Source organism: Bombina bombina, chromosome 3, assembly GCF_027579735.1.
Source record: "Bombina bombina isolate aBomBom1 chromosome 3, aBomBom1.pri, whole genome shotgun sequence".
Classification (NCBI taxonomy): domain Eukaryota; kingdom Metazoa; phylum Chordata; class Amphibia; order Anura; family Bombinatoridae; genus Bombina; species Bombina bombina.
The window spans coordinates 1,252,285,553-1,252,310,717 of NC_069501.1; the positions used below are offsets into that span (position 1 = coordinate 1,252,285,553).

The following is a 25,165-nucleotide window of genomic DNA, read 5'->3' on the forward strand; positions in this document are numbered from 1 at the left end:
GGCAGCGCACACAAGCAGTTACAGGCAGGCAGCGCACACAAGCAATTACAGACAAGCACGCACACAAGCAATTACAGACAGGCAGCGCACACAAGCAGTTACAGACAGGAAGCGCACACAAGCAGTTACAGACAGGCAGCGCACACAAGCAGTTACAGACAGGCAGCGCACACAAGCAGTTACAGACAGGCAGCGCACACAAGCAGTTACAGACAGGCAGCGCACACAAGCAGTTACAGACAGGCAGCGCACACGAGCAGTTACAGACAGGCAGCGCACACGAGCAGTTACAGACAGGCAGCGCACACGAGCAGTTACAGACAGGCAGCGCACACAAGCAGTTACAGACAGGCAGCGCACACAAGCAGTTACAGACAGGCAGCGCACACAAGCAGTTACAGACAGGCAGCGCACACAAGCAGTTACAGACAGGCAGCGCACACGAGCAGTTACAGACAGGCAGCGCACACAAGCAGTTACAGACAGGCAGCGCACACAAGCAGTTACAGACAGGCAGCGCACACAAGCAGTTACAGACAGGCAGCGCACACAAGCAGTTACAGACAGGCAGCGCACACAAGCAGTTACAGACAGGCAGCGCACACAAGCAGTTACAGACAGGCAGCGCACACAAGCAGTTACAGACAGGCAGCGCACACAAGCAGTTACAGACAGGCAGCACACACAAGCAATTACATACAAGCACGCACACAAGCAATTACAGACAGGCAGCGCACACAAGCAGTTACAGACAGGCAGCGCACACAAGCAGTTACAGACAGGCAGCGCACACAAGCAGTTACAGACAGGCAGCGCACACAAGCAATTACAGACAGGCAGCGCACACAAGCAATTACAGACAGGCAGCGCACACAAGCAGTTACAGACAGGCAGCGCACACAAGCAGTTACAGACAGGCAGCGCACACAAGCAGTTACAGACAGACAGCACACATGGTCTCTCAGATAAAATGACAGGTCTCGCAGACAGATGGCGCATACGGCCTCTCAGGTGAAGTGACGGGTCTCAAAAATAGACTGCACATACAGCCTCTCAGGTAAAGTGACAGGTCTCACAGATAGACTGCACATATGGCCTCTCAAGTAAAGTGACAGGTCTCACAGATAGACTGCGCATATGGCCTCTCAGGTAAAGTAACAGGTCTCACAGATAGACTGCACATATGGCCTCTCAGGTAAAGTGACAGGTCTCACAGATAGACTGCGCATATGGCCTCTCAGGTAAAGTGACAGGTCTCACAGATAGACTGCGTATATGGCCTCTCAGGTGAAGTGACAGGTCTCACAGATAGACTGCACATATGGCCTCTCAAGTAAAGTGACAGGTCTCACAGACTGCACATATGGCCTCTCAAGTAAAGTGACAGGTCTCACAGATAGAGCACACATGGCATCTCAAGTAAAGTGACAGGTCTCACAGACTGCACATATGGCCTCTCAAGTAAAGTGACAGGTCTCACAGATAGACTGCACATATGGCCTCTCAGGTAAAATGACAGGTCTCACAGATAGACTGCACATATGGCCTCTCAAGTAAAGTGACAGGTCTCACAGACTGCACATAAGGCCTCTCAAGTAAAGTGGCAGGTCTCACAGATAGACTGCACATATGGCCTCTCAAGTAAAGTGACAGGTCTCACAGATAGACTGCGTATATGGCCTCTCAGGTGAAGTGACAGGTCTCACAGATAGAGCACATATGGCCTCAAGTAAAGTGACAGGTCTCACAGATAGACTGCGTATATGGCCTCTCAGATGAAGTGACAGGTTTCACAGATAGACTGAACATATGACCTCTCAAGTAAAGTGACAGGTCTCACAGACTGCACATATGGCCTCTCAAGTAAAGTGACAGGTCTCACAGACTGCACATATGGCCTCTCAAGTAAAGTGGCAGGTCTCACAGACTGCACATATGGCCTCTCAAGTAAAGTGACAGGTCTCACATAATGACATACAAAAAAAACTAAGTGCAAAACAAACATCAGCTAACAACACACCCTGGGCACAGCACACAGCTCTGGAGAGGAAGCACCGTCGGCCAAAGCAAGAAAGAACATTCCTATTAAGTGATATTTCCACAGATTTAACTCCTAAAAGGCAGAGAATGAAATGAGAAGCTGAGGTTGCCTCTTCTGCTTTGCCTAGAAATAGCTATGAAATATCACCTTGATACTTGCAGCACATTATGTGGGTCAGATCTGACACTGCCGAATGATTTAGCACCAACAAAAGTAGTGCACTTAAATCATCTAACGGCAGCTCAGTGTGTTACTCTGTAATACTGATATGTAACAGATAAGTAGTGCACTTAAATCATCTAACGGCAGCTCAGTGTGTTACTCTGTAATACTGATATGTAACAGATAAGTAGTGCACTTAAATCATCTAACGGCAGCTCAGTGTGTTACTCTGTAATACTGATATATAACAGATAAGTAGTGCACTTAAATCATCTAACGGCAGCTCAGTGTGTTACTCGGTAATACTGATATGTAACAGATAAGTAGTGCACTTAAATCATCTAACGGCAGCTCAGTGTGTTACTCTGTAATACTGATATGTAACAGATAAGTAGTGCACTTAAATCATCTAACGGCAGCTCAGTGTGTTACTCTGTAATACTGATATATAACAGATAAGTAGTGCACTTAAATCATCTAACGGCAGCTCAGTGTGTTACTCTGTAATACTGATATGTAAGAGATAAGTAGTGCACTTAAATCATCTAACGGCAGCTCAGTGTGTTACTCTGTAATACTGATATATAACAGATAAGTAGTGCACTTAAATAATCTAACGGCAGCTCAGTGTGTTACTCGGTAATACTGATATGTAACAGATAAGTAGTGCACTTAAATCATCTAACGGCAGCTCAGTGTGTTACTCAGTAATACTGATATGTAACAGATAAGTAGTGCACTTAAATCATCTAACGGCAGCTCAGTGTGTTACTCGGTAATACTGATATGTAACAGATAAGTAGTGCACTTAAATCATCTAACGGCAGCTCAGTGTGTTACTCAGTAATACGGATATGTAACAGATAAGTAGTGCACTTAAATCATCTAACGGCAGCTCAGTGTGTTACTCAGTAATACTGATATGTAACAGATAAGTAGTGCACTTAAATCATCTAACGGCAGCTCAGTGTGTTACTCGGTAATACTGATATATAACAGATAAGTAGTGCACTTAAATCATCTAACGGCAGCTCAGTGGGTTACTCGGTAATACTGATATGTAACAGATAAGTAGTGCACTTAAATCATCTAACGGCAGCTCAGTGTGTTACTCGGTAATACTGATATGTAACAGATAAGTAGTGCACTTAAATCATCTAACGGCAGCTCAGTGTGTTACTCAGTAATACTGATATGTAACAGATAAGTAGTGCACTTAAATCATCTAACGGCAGCTCAGTGTGTTACTCGGTAATACTGATATATAACAAATAAGTAGTGCACTTAAATCATCTAACGGCAGCTCAGTGTGTTACTCGGTAATACTGATATGTAATAGATAAGTAGTGCACTTAAATCATCTAACGGCAGCTCAGTGTGTTACTCGGTAATACTGATATGTAACAGATAAGTAGTGCACTTAAATCATCTAACGGCAGCTCAGTGTGTTACTCGGTAATACTGATATGTAACAGATAAGTAGTGCACTTAAATCATCTAACGGCAGCTCAGTGTGTTACTCAGTAATACTGATATGTAAGAGATAAGTAGTGCACTTAAATCATCTAACGGCAGCTCAGTGTGTTACTCAGTAATACTGATATGTAAGAGATAAGTAGTGCACTTAAATCATCTAACAGCAGCTCAGTGTGTTACTCAGTAATACCGATATGTAACAGTGAGCTCTGCGCGAGTGAGTACTGTGAGATGATCGTTATAATGCTATGGTACATTTTTTACATCCACTCACCTAAATACTTCTCAGTGAGCTCTGCGCGAGTGAGTACTGTGAGCTGATCGTTATAATGCTATGGTACATTTTTTACATCCACTCCCCTAAATACTTCTCAGTGAGCTCTGCGCGAGTGCGTACTGTGAGCTGATCGTTATAATGCTATGGTACATTTTTTACATCCACTCCCCTAAATAAGGCAGTTGGTGCAACAAAAAAAATTTGCAGCAAACAAGTTGTCGATACATTCAGATAGTTTTTACACTCCGCTAGCATGTTATTATGTCTAACAGTTTTAGGCCTCCTACTTCCCAGGCTGTAACCCCATACAGTGGTCAGGGAGACCTGGCACAATAAGCCTTGTGCCACCCAAAGCAATTATTAGACTGCAAGGGCTTAGACACTGATAATCATAGAGTTAAAGGGACAGTTTACACAAAACTGTTGTCCCCTTTAAATTGTTCCCAATGATCCATTTTACCTGCTAAAGTGTATTAAATTGTTTACAAGTAGCTCCTTTACCCTTATTTCAGCATTTGAAATAACTGATTTAGCCTGTGGGATTCCCATCTATACTGAAAGTTTCTATACTGGAGTCTCAGATATTGAATAGTCTAAGTAAACACAACCAGCAGAAGAAATGACACTTTCAGTGGGGTGCAGGATAGTAATGATCATTTTCCATTGTTCTCTCTATGTATTGAGCTTTAGTTTTCGAGACAAATATAAGATAAAGAAGCAATTGTGTGTACATAAAGTGATAACATAATGAGATCTGATATTACCTGAAGCTCAATCCATTGTAATAGGCTGTGGTTTAAAAGCACAAAACCAGCTACTTCATATACACAAATAAACTTAATGGTATAAGTCATTGAAAATACATAAAGGGAAAAACCTTTTGACAGTGTACTGTCCCTTTAAGTATATTAATATAACAGTGTTGGCTATGCAATAAAGGGATTATCTATCTTTTTAAACAATAATCATTTTCAACTAGACTGACTTTAAGTCATTTCTTAATTGCAGGTTGTTTAAACAAATGTACAGAACGTATTTTTCTTTAAAGGGACACTCAAGTCAAAATAAACTTTTATGATTCAGAAAGAGCAGAAGTTTTAAGACACTTTCCAATTTACTTAAATTGTCAAATTTTGCAGTTTTTTCTATTCACACTTTCTGGGGAACAAGATCTTACTGAGCATGTGCACAAGCTCACAGGGTATATGTATACTAGTCTGTGATTGGCTGATGTCTGTCACATGATACAGGGGGCTGGCAATTGGGAGAAAAAATAAACTTTGCAGAAAAAATCTACTGCTTATTTGAAATTCAGAGTAGGTGTTAAATCATTGTCTTTTTATTATGCACGTGTTAATTATGCAATTCTATTGCATTGAGTGTTCCTTTAATTAGACTCACACTGATGAGCAGAATGTGTTTGTAAGCTGTGACTTTTGAGCCTTTACTTCTAAATCCATAGTCCTGTTTAAATGTTTGTTTATGCATTAGAAATAATGAGCTGCGTTTCAACAAAACTGCATAGAAAAACATTTAATACCTGTCATTTGGATTGTTTTGTATTTGCAGGACAAACCCCTTGAAAAGTCTCTTCCTTTACTGAGGCCAATACGGAAGAGATATAAACAAGCACCTGCAGAGCTAAACCAATCGGAGGGCAGCATATAGGAGTGTTAGGGTTTAGCATTCTATGCAGTGCTCTCCAGCCTCATTCGGTGGAGTAGAAACACTACAAATCAGAGGATATATTTAGAGGAAAATAGAGGAAAAAGCAGGCGATATAAACAATGACAGCGTATATTAAAGAGGTTTATTTATGCATCACTAAATATTTTGAGCCAGATTATGAATGAAGAGCTAACAGTTAAGCACGAGCGCTAAAGGGTTTTATTGCGGGTGTTTGCGCGAGTCAGGTTTTTACAAGTTGAAAGGAGACCCGATCGCTTGAGTGCAATTTAAGTGAACGCAAATCGGGTTAGAGCATTCTCAGAGCTCTGGTAAACTGTTATCGTTTTGCAAAACAAAAATGTGCCACAAAACATATAAAAAATGTATTAAAAAGTAGAGTTACACTCATGATACACTATCTAATAAAAATATTAACAAAAACTATTGCACACAAAAGTTAAAAGGGCTCAAAGATATGAGATCTCAGGTGTTAAAAAAATAAAGGGCTTTGGGGGGCGGAGCTTCGCCGTGCTGGGACATGGCAGCAGAGTGAAAGAGCTCCGTTGCTGTCAGCCCATCTGAGCGCATAAAATAGCAGGAATTGGGGACAAAACATAAAGTGGGAGCGGCTGAGGTGGTCTGGGGCACACCCGGTCACTTTCCAGGAGACCAGCGACAGAGATCCCTGCACCTTGGTCGAGAAAGTTAGAGGTGCGGAGAGAGAAGCCGTCGCCATCTTGCGACTTCCAAAACTAGCAAACTCGAGCCGAAGTGCAAAGGCAAACACATCGAGCCATTGGTAAATAACCTAAAGAGCCCGCAGAATTTCAGCTCGCTCTATTACGCTGACTGAACGAAGATACAGAAAACACCTAACAACTAAGTTAGGGCGGACGCCGAAGAGACCGGACCAGAAGCGATCAGCACTTAAGGTACAGGGGAACTTAAATTCAGGGGAACCCCATAACAGATACACAGCTAAGGCCCAAGGTGAGGCAACACAAATCAGGACTTTGACTTATAAAAGGTCTGATCAACAGACTACGGCTCCATAGGCAAAACGGAAGCCGCCCACGTGGGAAGATATTCATATTAAATAAAGAGCAATCACTTAATTGTAAGGCCTGAAAGAAGTGAGGGAGTAGATCACGCACAGAGGCATTGAACATCACAGTGTCATATTAAACATCACATACAAGGCCCACTTCACAAGAGGACACTCATAATTGATCCAAGACTAGGCCCCCGAATAACACACGTGGCAGCCACTATATGAATGCAAACAGCAAGTTTCCCTACAACCACGTGGAGAGGACAAACGTGTACACTCCCCGCAATAAGCGAGTACCACTCCGGATTAAAAAGATGAGACTTTAAGATAGGGCTGGATGTGTTGCAGCTACATATTAATTGCCTAGGAGCAGAACAGTTATACAATAGCAGGTTCAGCCGGATCATAGGCCTGCTGATAACTGTTAACCGTCAGTACAGCATACTTGATAAACATAATTGAAGCAGGCTGCTACAGCTTCGTGCTGAATTGCAAATAAAGATATGACCTCCAAAAAAGGAAATAAGCCAGAAAAACAACTTAAAACTCCTGCCCTGACACCATCAGTTTCCCCCTTTTTTCATTCACAAGAGGGACATATGCCAGAACAACAGCAGACACAGGAGGTTAACCCTACGGACACCCCCTTAGCACAGGCAGCTACACAAAGGGACTCCCTGATCTCTATCCAGTCCCAGATAGCATGTCTACCCTCCAAGACAGATATCGAGTCACTAAAGACTTTTATTAAAGGAGAAATTAGAGATCTCAAAAAAGATCTGAACGAAATGGGCTCCAGAATCGAATACCTTGAAGATGGCCAAGATAACTTAAACAACCTTGTCAGCACAAACATCCAGCAATTATCGATACAAGATTCTATTATTCAAACCCTGCAGGATAAGATAGAAGATCTGGATAATAGAGGGAGGAGGAACAATTTAAGAATTAGGGGTATCCCAGAGGAGGTACCTCAAGAACATCTAAAATCCTATGTCAAGGAATTGTTCCAGCACTTGCTACCTAGATCCAACCCACTAGCAAACGAAGACATAGAGAGGATTCATAGAGCTTTAAGACCTCCTTCCAAACCACCAGCCCCTCCTAGGGATGTTATCCTACGGCTGCTGAAATTCACCTTCAGAGAAGACATATGGCAGGCAGCAAGAAATAGGCAATCCATCTCCTTCCACAACCATACCTTGCAGATCTATCAGGACTTATGCCCTCAAACCATACAAAGACGAAGAGAGGTGCGATTCATAACCACAAAACTCCAGGAACAGAATATCAGATACAGGTGGGGCTTCCCATTCAGCCTCAACATTAACCACAACGGCTCCCAAATAACCTACAGAAGCTACAACGACCTAGACTCACTGTCCAAGAAACTTAATATAACTTTTGAGATGCCTAAGGATAAAGTATTGGACATCCCAGCTCCTCAAGAGGACCGTCGAGGTGAAAGACCTAAAGAACAGCGCCCCAACTGGTCTAAGGTTCCAGCAAAAAGACTCAAAACGGGCTCAGTGCCCCCGGCACAGGACACCTGAGTCTCACAGAGGAAAAGTCCCTTTGGGGCCTGCTGACTGAGCGAAGAATGTGGTATGACCTTTTCAAATGGAATGCCACCTAAGTTTGTTTAAATGTTTTATTTAGATGATCCTTGGAATATGAATATAGCAGGCCATAAATGAGGTATTGTAAGTCTACCTCAGGTTTACTCTATATGTATGTTATGTTTCATGGTTCTCTGTTTAGTTAGCAAATTATCCTTACAACAACAGATCCACCATACCACAGAAACACATAATTGATATGACTTTTCCAAATGTGACGCCACCTAAGTTTGTTTAATGTTTTATTTAGATGATCCTTGGAATATGAATATATCAAGTCATAAATGAGGTATTGTAAGTTCACCTCAGGTTTACTCTATATAAATGTAATGTTCCATGGTTCTCTGTTTAGTTAGCAAATTATCCTTACAACAACAGATCCATCATACCCCAGAAACACATAATGGGACATAGTTTAGACACCGCTACCAGAACTCTCGAGGCACTGGTCCACCTTTATAAGCATTGACGCCAAAAATACAAAGGCCTACTGCCCCACGCCTCATGGCTCTCACTTAACTCCAATAATCTTATCTGTTTCTTATATTCTCTCGCATTCTCAATCTTGCTTAAAATTTGTAATTTTACAAGATAAACTCAGATGGACTACTGACACCATTCGTCCCCCTAGTAAATGGTGTCTACGAGGCCAAACGTACACACAATGTTCATTTGTTTTTGTACAGATCAACCAATGAGTGTTTATGATGTTAAAGCTTATAGTTCTACAGTTGCGAATACATGTACCCTACAGGTTGAATTAATATCTGTAAATTGCTGTTCTCTTTATGTAGGTCCTACAACTCTAAGAAAAGGTTCTATCTCCTCTAGTGATACCTGGGCACGGCTTATGGTAACTGCTAAGCACCAACTTGCTGCAAGGTATGTCTCGCTCTGGGTCTCTCAAAAAATAACATATGCTAAACAATTACAATATACGCATAATGACAGATGACTCTCTTAGGATTAAAATTGTCTCCCACAATGTAAAGGGCTTGAACTCCCCACAAAAGAGATCTATGGCAATGAGGGAATATAAGAGACTCCGATGTGACATAGTTCTAATACAGGAGACCCATTTTAGAAGAGGTAGGGAGCCCACAACGTCTTTTAATAAATTCGGAAAGATTTATTTAGCATCTAACTCCACCAAACATAACGGAGTGGGTATTCTTATAAGGAGAAATGTTCCTTTTTGTCCCATGCACATACTTAAAGATAGAGGGAAGGTCCATAATATTAACTGGCAGACTTTATAATAAAGTAATAACAATAGCTAACATATATGCTCCTAACAACACTGCAACACAATTCTTTTACACAATTAAAAACTCCGTCCTAGATAATACAAAGGGAAGTCTGATATTAGGAGGAGACTTTAACCTAGCAATGGATCCCGATATAGACTGCTCAAGGGGAATGTCCTCAGTACCGCAGAAAATGTTAAAATCAATCAAAGCTAACCTAGCTGACCTAGCAATACATGACACTTGGAGACTCTTTCACCCCTCGACAAGAGACTATACTTTTTACTCACACCCACACAGAGTTTATACAAGAATAGACTACATTTTTGTAGATGTTTCTAGTCTAGAATTAGTCCAAAATACGGACATCTCACCAATAACATGGTCAGACCACGCTATGGTCAGCTGCACTCTCAAATGGCCCACAACACAAAGACACAACAAAACTTGGAAACTGGACGAGACCCTCCTGACAGACCCGATCATATGCACACAGATAGCTACCTCATTAGTAGATTATTTTAATATGAACTGCACCCAAGACGTAGATGCACAGTGCATATGGGAGGCACATAAATGTGTGATTAGAGGGGAGATCATAGCCCTGAAAGCTGCAAGAAATAAACAAAGGACCCACTTATTGAAATCACTGCTGGAGGAGCTAAACAAACTACAAGATATACATAAAAGATTCCCTGACAGCCAGTCCCTTTTAGATAATTTACAACACAAAAGAGACCAACTTAACTTATTTTTAGGCCATGAGACTAAGCGCGCAGCGCTATTTCTAAAAAAAACATACTACGAAGGAAATAATAAACAAGGCAAACTGCTAGCGAGACTATTACGGCAACGCACAAACAAGCGCCATATTCTATCAATAAAAGACCATAACGGGAAAACATGGTACTCATCCAGGGATATTGCAGATAAATTTAGAGCATACTATGAAGGGTTATATAACTTAGAGAAAAGTCAACCTACCGCCACAACACAAGACATGGCCGCATACTTATCACAATTGCATCTACCTTCTCTCACTACAGAGCAACAGGCCGAATTGGACTTGCCTTTCTCCCTTAAGGAGGTTAAAGAGGCTATCTCGGACCTCCCTACAGGGAAGGCCCCAGGACCAGACGGTTTTGGAAATGCGTACTTTACTAAATTCAAAAGCATACTGGCCCCCCATTTATTGGCATACTATCAAACCATAGATCGAGATAAGCCCTTCTCACCTATGGCTTTACAAGCGCATATAACGGTGATCCCAAAACCCAATAAGCCAACAGACTCAATACCCAACTACCGGCCAATATCATTGTTGAATTCTGATATTAAAATTTATGCGAAAATACTTGCGACAAGGCTAAATCTGCTTCTCCCTTCCATAATCCACCAGGACCAAGTGGGTTTTATACCCCATAGGGAAGCAAAGGACAACACAGTCCGTAACATGCATCTAATTTGGCATGCTAGGACTGAAGGTATCCCCGCTGTGTGGTTATCCACGGATGCGGAAAAAGCCTTCGACCGAGTGAGTTGGTCATTCCTCAAGTTGACACTACAGGCATTTGGACTGGGAGACACTATGCTACATAGAATATTTGCTCTTTACTCGGGTCCCAGCGCAAGAATAGCATTGAATGGCATCCTCTCGCAGCCCTTTCAGATAACTAATGGCACGCGACAGGGATGCCCCCTCTCCCCGTTACTATTTGTATGTCTACTAGAAACATTAGCCACCAAGATCAGACTAAATAGGGAAGTGGCGGGGATAGTTGTTGGAAAACAGGAGTATAAACTCTCCCTGTTCGCTGACGATATTTTGTTTTCTCTTACCTACCCAGATATATCCATACCACCTTTGATGAAGGAATTAAAGATATTTAATAAACTCACAAACGTCTTAATTAATCATACTAAATCTGAGATCCTTGGAGTCTCTGTCCCAAAGTGGATGGAACTCCAAATATCACAAAATTGCCCATTTAGATGGTGTGAGAATTCTATAAAATATTTAGGTATCCAGTTAGCAGAAGACATCGACAAGATATTCAAACTAAATTACATTCCAATACGCAGAGCCCTGATTAGAGATCTATCCTCATGGAACTCCAAAAACTTAACATGGTTAGGAAGGATTAACACCATAAAAATGAACGCATTCCCCAGATTATTATACATCATGCAGACCCTCCCAATTCCCCTACCAAACAAATATACTCTACAGATGCAACAGTGTTTCCATTCCTTTATTTGGAAGGGTAAACAACCTAGAATCAATAAGAAGATAATGATGAGGTCCAGAGAGCAAGGGGGACTGGGAGTACCAAATATTGATTTATATAGAACAGCAATTTTTGTCCAACGAATTTTGGACTGGAAGATCCATAAGTCACAGAAAAGATGGATCGCTTTAGAAGAGAATTTGAGTATAGGGGTACCACTGTCAACCTTATGCTGGCATCCTAACTTTAATATGTTAGCTAAAACCATCACTAACCCAATAACCAAGGAGACAATAGGACAGTGGACTGTGGCAAACAGACAAAACCCATATCTATCCTCCAACCCATCTCCACTGACCTCCCTGATCCATAATAGTGAATTCTCTGTGACAGAGCTGGGGGGGACACAGAGGCTAGATAACAACATCACAGACTTAGAAATACACCAAGTGACTAATCACGAACAGATACAGCTCCAATCACAATTACAAGAACAGGGACTCTCATGGTTTCATAACTGGTTTAACTATAGACGGCTGCACCACTACATAATGACCCATACACACAGCAATAACATGCTAAGACCCCTCACAAACATAGATAAATTATTCGCAAATAACCACCCAAGGAGACACACGCTATCCAGAATTTACGCTATTCTTACACAACCACCCCCGGGCAACCTACCTACTTCATTGGAATCGTGGGAAAGGGAACTGGGAGTCACAATCCTCCCACACACTGCAGCAGATATATTTAGAAATATAAAATCTACTTCCTCATCAGCATACTTAGTCGAGTTAAACTACAAGATACTACATAATTGGTACCTTACCCCAAAACGACTACACAGACTATACCCTACAGTCTCCAATAGATGCTGGCGATGCGGACACGTTGGTAGTGGTATGGGGCACATGTGGTGGTGGTGCAATAAAATACAGCAATTATGGAGAGACAGTATAGCGGAAATGGAAAATGCCCTTAACTGCATCTTGCCCTTAGACCCACTAATTTTCCTACTTAACAAATTTAGGAAACTGCCCTCTAAGGCACACCAAATATTGTTCCGAATTATGATAAACAGCGTTAAATCTATTATAGCCAAACAGTGGAAATCACATACACTTCCAGACTTACAAATGTGGGAAAAAAGGGTGTCAGAATTAATTGAGCTTGAGGAATACAGCTCTTATAAGAATAACACCAGAGAACCATACATAGAAGCCCAAACCATTTGGGAACAGTATACACGAAAAGAAATAGGAGACTAGGGATGAGACCCGGGGGGGTAGTTATCAAGCCGTCTACTTTTCTGGCTTCGCCGGCCCAATACGCCCGCCTAAGCTCGCCTACCTTCGCCGCCGCGGACCTTGAATACGTTCGCCTAAGTTATCAAATAAAGCTGTCAAAAAGCCGCGGGGCGATGAGCAGCGGACTGTGACAGTTATCACTCATCCGATCTCGCTGCCCTTCGGCTTTTTCCCAGCTTTATTGCTAGCCTGTCACTAAGCACTCACACTAAACTGCACTGTTCTACCCCCTATACCGGCGCCCCCGGAGCCCCCCGCAACTAAATAAAGTTACTAACCCCTAAACCGCCGCTCCTAGACCCTGCCGCAACTCTTATAAATGTATTAACCCCTAAACCGCCGCTCCCGGACACCGCTGCCACCTACAGTATACCTAGTAACCCCTATCCTGCCCCCCCTACACCGTCGCCCTCTATTATAAAATTATTAACCCCTATCCTGCTGATCCCGCACCTCTCCGCAACTAAATAGTTTAACCCCTAAACCGCCGCTCCATGAACCCGCCGCAACCTATATTAAACCTATTAACCCCTATCCTGCCCCCCCTACACCGTCGCCACCTATAATAAATTTATTAACCCCTATCCTGCCCCCCACTACGCCGCCGCCACTGTAATAAAATTATTAACCCCTAAACCTAAGTCTAACCCTAACGCCCCCTAACTTAAATATTAATTAAATAAATCTAAATAAATTAACTCTTATTAACTAAATGAATCCTATTTAAAACTAAATACTTACCTTTAAAATAAACCCTAATATAGCTACAATATAAATAATAATTATATTCTAGCTATCTTAGGATTTATATTTATTTGACAGGTAACTTTCAATTTATTTTAACCATGTACAATAACTATTAAATAGTTATTGACTATTTAATAGCTTACCTAGCTAAAATAAAGAGAAATGTACCTGTGAAATAAATCCTAACCTAAGTTACAATTACACCTAACACTACACTATACTTTAATAAATTATTCCTATTTAAAAATAAATACTTACCTGTAAAATAAACCCTAAGATAGCTACAATATAATTAATAATTATATTATAGCTATTTTAGGATTTATATTTATTTTACAGGTAACTTTGTATTTATTTTAGCTAGTTAGAATAGTTATTAAATAGTTATTAACTATTTAATAACTACCTAGCTAAAAGAAATACAAAATTACCTGTAAAATAAATCCTAACCTAAGTTACAATTAAACCTAATACTACACTATCATTAAATTAACTAAATAAACTACCTACAAATAACTACAATTAAATACAATTACATAAACTAACTAAAGTACAAAAAATAAAAAAAGCTAAGTTACAAAAAATAAAAAAATAAGTTACAAACATGTTAAAAATATTACAACAATTTTAAGCTACTTACACCTAATCTAAGCCCCCTAATAAAATAACAAACCCCCCAAAATAAGAAAAATCCCTACCCTATTCTAAATTAAATAAATTTCAAAGCTCTTTTACCTTACCAGCCCTTAAAAGGGCCATTTGTGGGGGCATGCCCCAAAGTTCAGCTCTTTTGCCTGTAAAAGAAAAATACAACCCCCCCCAACATTAAAACCCACCACCCACATACCCCTAATCTAATCCAAACCCCCCTTACAAAAACCTAACACTAATCCCCTGAAGATCATCCTACCTTGAGTCGTCTTCACTCAGCCGAGCCACCGATGGAACTGAAGAGGACATCCGGAGCGGAAGAAGTTAATCCTCCAAGCGGCGCTGAAGAAATCTTCCATCCGATGAAGTCATCATCCAGGCGGCGCTGAAGAAGTCTTTGATCCGGCCGATGTCATCTTCCAAGAGGCGCTGAAGATGTCTTCTATCCGGGCGAAGTCATCTTCCAAGCCGGGTCTTGAATCTTCCTTCCGTCGACGCGGAACCACCTTCTTCACCGACGGACTACGACGAATGACGGCTCCTTTAAGGGACGTCATCCAAGATGGCGTCCCCTCAATTCCGATTGGCTGATAGGATTCTATCAGCCAATCGGAATTAAGGTAGGAAAATCTGATTGGCTGATGGAATCAGCCAATCAGATTCAAGTTCAATCCAATTGGCTGATCCAATCAGCCAATCAGATTGAGCTCGCATTCTATTGGCTGATCGGAACAGCCAATAGAATGCAAGCTCAATCTGATTGGCTGATTCCATCAGCCAATCAGATTTTTCCTACCTTAATTCCGATTGGCTGATAGAATCCTATCAGCCAATCGGAATTGAGGGGACGCCATCTTGGATGACGTCCCTTAAAGGAGCCGTCATTCGTCGTAGTCCGTCGGTGAAGAAGGTGGTTCCGCGTCGGCGGAAGGAAGATTCAAGACCCGGCTTGGAAGATGACTTCGCCCGGATAGAAGACCTCTTCAGCGCCGCCTGGATGATGACTTCATCGGATGGAAGATTTCTTCAGCGCCGCTTGGAGGATTAACTTCTTCCGCTCCGGATGTCCTCTTCAGTTCCATCGGTGGCTCGGCTGAGTGAAGACGACTCAAGGTAGGATGATCTTCAGGGGATTAGTGTTAGGTTTTTGTAAGGGGGGTTTGGGTTAGATTAGGGGTATGTGGGTGGTGGGTTTTAATGTTGGGGGGGGGTTGTATTTTTCTTTTACAGGCAAAAGAGCTGAACTTTTTGGGGCATGCCCCCACAAATGGCCCTTTTAAGGGCTGGTAAGGTAAAAGAGCTTTGAAATTTATTTAATTTAGAATAAGGTAGGGATTTTTCTTATTTTGGGGGGGTTTGTTATTTTATTAGGGGGCTTAGATTAGGTGTAAGTAGCTTAAAATTGTTGTAATATTTTTAACATGTTTGTAACTTATTTTTTTATTTTTTGTAACTTAGCTTTTTTTATTTTTTGTACTTTAGTTAGTTTATGTAATTGTATTTAATTGTAGTTATTTGTAGGTGGTTTATTTAATTAATTTAATGATAGTGTAGTGTTAGGTTTAATTGTAACTTAGGTTAGGATTTATTTTACAGGTAATTTTGTATTTCTTTTAGCTAGGTAGTTATTAAATAGTTAATAACTATTTAATAACTATTCTAACTAGCTAAAATAAATACAAAGTTACCTGTAAAATAAATATAAATCCTAAGATAGCTATAATATAATTATTAATTATATTGTAGCTATCTTAGGGTTTATTTTACAGGTAAGTATTTATTTTTAAATAGGAATAAATTATTAAAGTATAGTGTAGTGTTAGGTGTAATTGTAACTTAGGTTAGGATTTATTTCACAGGTACATTTCTCTTTATTTTAGCTAGGTAAGCTATTAAATAGTTAATAACTATTTAATAGTTATTGTACATGGTTAAAATAAATTGAAAGTTACCTGTCAAATAAATATAAATCCTAAGATAGCTACAATATAATTCTTATTTATATTGTAGCTATATTAGGGTTTATTTTAAAGGTAAGTATTTAGTTTTAAATAGGATTCATTTAGTTAATAAGAGTTAATTTATTTAGATTTATTTAATTAATATTTAAGTTAGGGGGGCGTTAGGGTTAGGGTTAGGTTTAGGGGTTAATAATTTTATTACAGTGGCGGCGGCGTAGTGGGGGGCAGGATAGGGGTTAATAAATGTATTATAGGTGGCGACGGTGTAGGGGGGGCAGATTAGGGGTTAATACATTTAATATAGGTTGCGGCGGGTTCAGGGAGCGGCGGTTTAGGGGTTAATACATTTATTATAGTTGCGGTGGGCTCCGGGAGCGGCGGTTTAGGGGTTAATATGTATAGAGTAGCTTGCGGTGGGCTCCGGGAGCGGCGGTTTAGGGGGTAATAACTTTATTTAGTTGCGGCGGTGTAGGGGGGGTCAGATTAGCGGTGTTTAGACTCGGGATACATGTTAGGGTGTTAGGTGCAGACAGTTTCCATAGAAATCAATGGGATGTCTGGCAGCAGCGAACTTGTACTTTCGCTATGGTCAGACTCCCATTGATTCCTATGGGATCCGCCGCCTCCAGGCTGGCGCTTTGAAAACCAGGTACGCTGGGCCGTAAAAGTGCCGAGCATACCTGCTAGTTTTTTGATAACTAGCAAAAGTAGTGAGAATGTGCCGCACTTGTGTGCGGAACATCTGGAGTGACGTAAGAATCGATCTGTGTCGGACTGAGTCCGGCGGATCGAAGTTTACGTCACAAAATTCTACTTTTGCCGGTCTCGAGCCTTTAATAACTAAGGCGAATCAGCCTCGCCACAAATACGCTGCAGAATTCCAGCGTATTTGAGGTTGACGGCTTGATAACTAGGCCCCCCGGAGCGGACATGCAGCAGAGGAGGCAACCTACTAGGTATAATCTCATTAAGAAAGAACTGAAATGTTAGAGTATAACAAAATGAATATAGGCTTTGACTTGTTTCTTGTTTGTTTGTTCTTTTTTCTTATTTGGTTAAAACGTCACATAACCTATTTACAAAACAAGCAACCCCAAACGGGGTATGGAATTACAAACCACGTTAACATATGTTTCAACTATGACTGTCAGTTATATTTATTTTGCTCATTCTAATGTAACGTGTAATTTCTATGACTTATTTTCAATAAAAAGAAGTTGGAATAAAAAAAATAAAGGGCTTTAACATAGAGATACATACATATACATGTCTAAAGATGTGTGTGTGTGTGAACATATGTATTTATATGTGTATATGTATTTACAGACATATATACACATATAAACACAAATACATATGTATACATATATAGACATGTATACGTGCATTGGAGCCCGTTACAGTTAAGTAGATAAAAACATATAACGTCATATTTATGCAATATTCATATTTAGTAAAGTGTTTAAAGGGATACTTAACCCAAATTTTTTCTTTCAGGATTCATGCAATTTTAAGCAACTTTCTCATTTGCTCCTATTAACAAATTTTATTTGTTCTCTTGTTGTCTTCATTGGAAATAGCAGTAATGTAAGGTTAGGAGCCGGCCAATTTTTCCTTCAGCACCTGGTTAGTGCTTGCTGATTGGTTTGCTACATTTAGCCACCAATCAGCAAGCGTTATCCAGGTGCTGAACCAAAAATGAGATGGCTCTTAAACTTACAGACTAGCTTTTTAAAATCAAGATAGCATGTGAACGAGGAAAAAATGATAATAGGAGTGAATTAGAAAGTTGCTTCAAATTGCATGCTTTACCCGAATCATGAAGGACAAAATTTGCATTTAGTGTCCCTTTAACTATGCATTTACTGTAAATATTTCTAATTCCAATGTTCTGTGCGCAGCATAAATCTTTCCTTGCTGGTAGATCACAGAGAGTAATATCAGGATCAAGCTCATCAGCACCAACAGAACTGGCCTGCGGAGTTCCACAAGGATCCATCCAGTCTCCCATGCTATTCGCAATTTACTTACTACCACTGAGGGACATCATTAACCGACATGGCCTAAGGTATCATTGTTACGCTGATAACACACAACTCTACTTCTCCTTTGCTCCAGATACTACAGACCCAGCATGCCGCATAAACAGTTGCTTAACAGACCTCATAGAATGGATGAATGCTAGCTGTCTCAAAGTGAACCCGGACAAAACAGAGTTACTCTTGGTGAGGGGACCCCGGGCATCAAAAATATCCCACGATCACCCAACTGGCCTGGAGCTTGGAGGCTCAGAACTCGTTAGTTCAGCAAAGGTACGAAACCTCGGAGTGCTGATTGACGCTGGACTATCTTTTAAACAGAAGATTTTCTCCGTAATAAAATCTGCCTACTTTCATCTGAAAAACATAGCCAGGATACAACACTTAATTCCACCGGATGATATGACTACATTAATCCATGCATTTATATCCTCTAGGCTAGATTACTGCAATGCACTTTACTTGGGCCTCCCAAAAAAAGAACTCCATCGCCTTCAGACAGTACAAAACGCAGCAGCCAGACTATTGACCAATCAAACTCGCTCCTGCCACATAACACCTGTTCTCCACTCCCTGCATTGGCTTCCAATTAAATGGCGAACATATTTTAAAATTGGCCTGCTGACCTTCAAAGCCTTAAATAACCAAGGCCCACAGTACCTGAAAGAGCTCCTGACACCCTACATCCCATCCCGCTCACTTAGGTCAGCCAACACATCTCTCCTCTCAGTGCCAAGAATAAGGACAAACTCAGGCTCCAGAGCATTCTGCCACACTACCCCTACTTGCTGGAACTCTTTACCGTGCGCAATCAGAGAGGCACCGTCCTTACAGACTTTTAAAAAAAAGCTAAAGACCCACCTCTTCCATCAGGCATTCAGTCCGCCTATCTGACCTTCAGAAACTCCTAACTTTTATGTCTTATGTTAGTACAGTATATTTGTAAAGTGCTTTGAGTCTCACAGGGAGAAAAGCGCTAATTATTTTTATTATATATATTTATAAATAGATATTCCTATATATATCTGTATGCATCTATACCTATATAATAATGTATATGTGAGAATATGTGATCGGGCTTGCGCAAGAGTAGGGTAGTTTTTTTTTCATTTAATTTTTTTTGCTTCTTTGACTTCTATGAAGGAATAGGTTATTGCACACGACATTCTAAGTTTGGCTTTTTACACACAAGGGGTTAGCGCGCAAGTGAAAACAGTTTACTTTTAACTCATAATACGAGCGCAACCCGAAGTGTGCAAAAAGTTTACTTCTAGCGGAGTTGACGCTTGAGCAGGAGTGTTAAATAGCGCTGCACTTGTAATGTGGCCCTTAATGGGGAATGAAATTCTGAGTATAATGTTTCTTTAATGTAAAAAGAAAAAAAAAACTAAAATATTACTCCATGTGGACACAAAGAAAATCTAATGTGGTTATGTTTACAGGGATGGTCTGTCTTCCTGCTAACACAACAGAGCAGATTTTGGAGCACAATCAATTTGTTTTTAAAAAGGCAGCTGTAAAGCCTCTGATTGGCTGTATTGCCTTAAACAAAGGGCAGCTAGGATTGCTGACAAATAGGCACCCAAATGGGGGGTAAATAAATATAAAAACAATCATTTCAGAACTGTGGGTATCAACTGACACGGGCAATCATGTAATGCAAGTAATATGGCTAGTTGCGTGTGACGCTACATTGTAATTAATGGAGCCGCATCTATCTTGTAACTGCTCTGTTCTCAGCAGATAGAACAAGTTCCACTTTAAAAGATAATGACATCACAAAATCAATTACAAACATTTTTTGCAAATGTTATTGTTTATTTTCAGTGTTACTAGCAGTTTGCGTTTATTGTATGTGATATCATTACTCGGTGCATCTCACAAAACTATGGCGAGAACACCCGCTAATGAAATGCTGGAAAAGATATGTCAAGCGAAGCTCAATATATTTCGAAATATAATCTCGACTTTATGATGAGGCTGCTCTAAATCCTCGTGAGCAGCTATAAATCAAGGCCATTTTGTTTAATATTGCAGTGCTCATATTCACCATTTTCTGTTATTTGTTCTGTTTAGATTATTTTATTTCAACAGACTTCCTGTTATCACGTCTCTGAGCCAATCAAACACTGTTGCCTTGTTATTGAGGTATTAAATGGCAGTTCCCTAAACTCTGATGTTTATCACTGATTTGCAGAAACTCTATTTTTTAAACCTACCTTATTATCAGAAAGAACTGACGTTCCTAATAAAGCTGCTTGCTTCCCGAGAAAAAGGGAAATAACTGATATTTAAAAAACGACTTTTTCTGTATTTATCTATTTAGGAAATGGATACATTATAACTAGTAGTTACGCTTTTGAAGCTGAAGATTTAGGATAATTTGCAAAAGCACTTCACAAGGACAGAGATGGTTAATTCCTTTTGCAGAAATGTTACGGACATATGTAATGATTCCTGGGATAAGCATCAATCTGTACTGAAGGACGGAGGGATATATTAAAGATGACTGAAGAACATGTTAAAAATATGTTGTTTCCCAGAAAAGGTTATGTTAAAGGGGCAGTCTACTCCACAACTGTTTAAAAATATAGATAGAAAGATAATCCCTTTATTACCGATTCCACAGTTTTGCATAACCAACACGGTTTTATTAATACACTTTTTACCTCTGTAATTACCTTGTATCGAAGCCTCTGCAGACTGCCCCCTTATCTCAGTTCTTTTGACAGACTTGCATTTTAGCCAATCATTGCTGACTCATAAATAATTCCACAGAAGTGAGCACAATGTTTATCTATATGGCACATATGAACTAGCACTGTCTAGCTGTTCACAACTGTCAAAATGCACTGAGGTAAGAGACGGCCTTCAATGGCTTAGTCATTAGCATATGAGCCTACCCAGGTTTAGCTTTCAACAAAGAATACTAAGAGAACCAAGCAAATTTGATAATAAAAGTACATTGGATAGTTTAAAATTCCATGCCCTATCTGAATCATGAAAGTTTCATTTTGACTCGACTGCCCCTTGTCCATATAACAAAATCTAACAATGAGCGGGTAAATTAGAGAAGCAGGTTGGCTCCTATCTGGCATCAAGAACCAAGTAACAAATACAAGTCAAGATCATATATAAATTATAGCAAGTGGTGCTTTACTATCAGCTTCCTTGACTTTACACGTGAGTGCTGTACTTACCTCTATACCCCTGCACACTTATATTTACCCCCATAGCCCTGCACACATATATTTACCCCCATAGCCCTGCACACTTATATTTACCCCCATAGCCCTGCACACTTATATTTACCCCCATAGCCCTGCACACTTATATTTACCCCCATACCCCTGCACACTTATCATTTATCCCCCATACCCCTGCACACTTATATTTACCCCCATAGCCCTGCACACTTATATTTACCCCCATAGCCCTGCACACTTATATTTATCCCCCATACCCCTGCACACTTATATTTACCCCCATACCCCTGCACACTTATATTTATCCCCCATACCCCTGCACACTTATATTTACCCTCATACCCCTGCACACTTATATTTACCCCCATACCCCTGCACACTTATATTTACCCTCATACCCCTGCACACTTATATTTACCCCCATACCCCTGCACACTTATATTTACCCCCATACCCCTGCACACTTATATTTACCCTCATACCCCTGCACACTTATATTTACCCCCATACCCCTGCACACTTATCAATTATCCCCCATAGCCCTGCACACTTATCAATTATCCCCCATACCCCTGCACACTTATCAATTATCCCCCATACCCCTGCACACTTATCAATTATCCCCCATACCCCTGCACACTTATTTATCCACCATACCCCTGCACACTTAGCAATTATCCCCCATACCCCTGCACACATCAATTATCCCCCATACCCCTGCACACTTATATTTACCCCCATACCCCTGCACACTTATATTTACCCTCATACCCCTGCACACTTATCAATTATCCCCCATAGCCCTGCACACTTATATTTACCCCCATACCCCTGCACACTTATCAATTATCCCCCATAGCCCTGCACACTTATCAATTATCCCCCATACCCCTGCACACTTATCATTTATCCCCCATACCCCTGCACACTTATTTATCCCCCATACCCCTGCACACTTAGCAATTATCCCCCATACCCCTGCACACATCAATTATCCCCCATACCCCTGCACACTTATATTTACCCCCATACCCCTGCACACTTATATTTACCCCCATACCCCTGCACACTTATCAATTATCCCCCATACCCCTGCACACTTATCAATTATCCCCCATACCCCTGCACACTTATCATTTATCCCCCATACCCCTGCACACTTATCAATTTTCCCCCATAGCCCTGCACACTTATCAATTATCCCCCATAGCCCTGCACACTTATCAATTATCCCCCATACCCCTGCACACTTATCATTTATCCCCCATACCCCTGCACACTTATATTCACCCCCATACCCCTGCACACTTATATTTACCCCCCATACCCCTGCACACTTATATTTACCCCCCATACCCCTGCACACTTATATTTATCCCCCATACCCCTGCACACTTATATTTATCCCCCATACCCCTGCACACTTATATTTACCCCCATACCCCTGCACACTTATATTTACCCTCATACCCCTGCACACTTATATTTACCCCCCCATACCCCTGCACACTTATATTTACCCCCCATACCCCTGCACACTTATATTTACCCCCATACCCCTGCACACTTATATTTACTCCCCATACCCCTGCACACTTATATTTACCCCCATACCCCTGCACATTATATTTAGCTATGTGGTCACCTTTTGGCCTCCCAGATCTTATGATCTAGAACCTTCCTTGATTACAGTGTAACTAAATGATGATCCTGCACTGTAGCTGGGTATATTGTCACCAACATGATTAATAGACCTACAGTGCTCTTTTATTCCAGCATTCCCATTGGTTAATAAGTCTCTCTCCCTTTACTGGTCCCGTCATGGTCTGGTGATGCGGCGTGTCCCTTCCCCATGCACACTCCCTAGTACCTGTATTAGCTCCTCCGTCCAGACCTTGTTATCCATCTTCAGGCTCCGCACTTTACTGATACTGGGTCCTAAGCTCCGGTGCTCCCCTGGCAATTTACAAAGAATTCATTAGGAAAAAGCAAATCACCCCCCACCTCATTTCTTCCAGCAAAAGAATTAAAAGCATCTGTGTTACACTTAGTGCTACATAATCACATTATTATCAGCTTCTGTCAGCAGAGAGGTTTATAAACACTGGGTAACTGCACCTGGTTACTCTAAGGATCTGAGACATTTAAACTCAGGTTCTTCATTAAGTCACAGCATGATTTGCGCTGGGTCACTGCCTTCTAGAGTGGAATTATCAGCAGCAATCCTCACTACACCATTAAGTCTGTGGGATAGTAAGCAGCAGATAATACTTTTTTGGGCTAGATTTATCAAGCAAAGGCAGACAGGGGTGTACAATGGCGGAATTTACCATTGCACGGGAGCACTATTTTGCACTTGTGTGCAATGCCGTCCCCTGCCCGCGCACAGCCAATCACACGTGGGCAGGAGCTGTCAATCTCCCTGGTTGGCTGAGACCGAAATTATACTGCAAAGTTGTTTTACTACATATAACAAAACATATATTAAAATCTCAAGGTGATTTAAAGATTTGAAGAGCTTAGATCTGACCATCAGAACATTTGAACTGATGGATGGATCTGCCCCACATGCCACTAATTAGACTGACCTGGCTTTACTCAAACCGATTGATGCAGTTACATTGCCCCAGGGCTCCACAAGTCGCTCACCTGCGCATCTCTTGCAGATGACCACGCACAGATTTATGGAAGCCCAGTCTGGTTTGAGAGCATCACAGTCCGCGCACCGCTGGTTCTCTTCCACTGACCAGATCTTCTTAGCTACTTCTAAGTTAGACAGAGCTTCAGAGACGGACTGCAGCATGGCCTCCACCCACTCCGCTTTCTCAGCCTCGCTCTCTGCTGAAAAGCTAGAAACGTACGGGAACAGTGTGAGCATCATCATATAAACCGCCTTTATTTATTTATCATTGTTCAGCCGAAATAATACTATTAAAGGGACATTGTTATTTTGTGATTCAGACAGAGCATACTATTCTAATTTGCATCTATTATTACATTTACTTCATTCCTATAGTATTCTTTGTTGATGAGATATCTAGATAGGTGTCTTGAACACTACATGGCAGGAAATAGTGCTACCATCAAGTGTTCTTGCAAATGGATAACATTCTGCTGCCATATAGTGCTTCAGACGTGCACACTCCTGAGCTTATGTCCTGGCTTTTCAACAAAAGATACCAAGAGAGCGAATACAATGTGATAAAACAAGTAAATTAAGTTATTTAAAATAAGTAAATTATTAACTGTGGGATTTGGAGCTTGGTGTCCCTTTAAATATGCAAAACAGTCCAGCACCCTAGGAAACTGCATTTGAAACCAGTATGTGGCATTGAAATGTATTTTCCTTAATATTTATTTGCTTTAACTCTATTTCTGTTACACCACACCCCATCTAAACAGAAATAACTACATTATAATGATGCATTGGAAACAAAAAGTATCCTGAGAATAAAATGCAGATGTTTCCTTTATAGGGA

General features: G+C 40.8%; 1 protein-coding gene across 2 annotated transcripts in view; it reads right to left on the reverse strand.

Annotated features, from left to right (window-relative positions):
* The window catches only part of ARAP1 (ArfGAP with RhoGAP domain, ankyrin repeat and PH domain 1), an 860,101-nt gene that overhangs the window by 229,739 nt on the left and 605,197 nt on the right, over positions 1–25,165 (reverse strand). For both annotated transcript variants that reach the window (XM_053708778.1, XM_053708779.1), the window contains 2 exons: positions 24,336–24,535; positions 23,557–23,642 (listed from right to left, as the gene is read on the reverse strand). In XM_053708778.1, the coding sequence (XP_053564753.1) occupies positions 23,557–23,642; positions 24,336–24,535 (286 nt within the window). The remainder of the gene's footprint in view (positions 1–23,556; positions 23,643–24,335; positions 24,536–25,165) is intronic.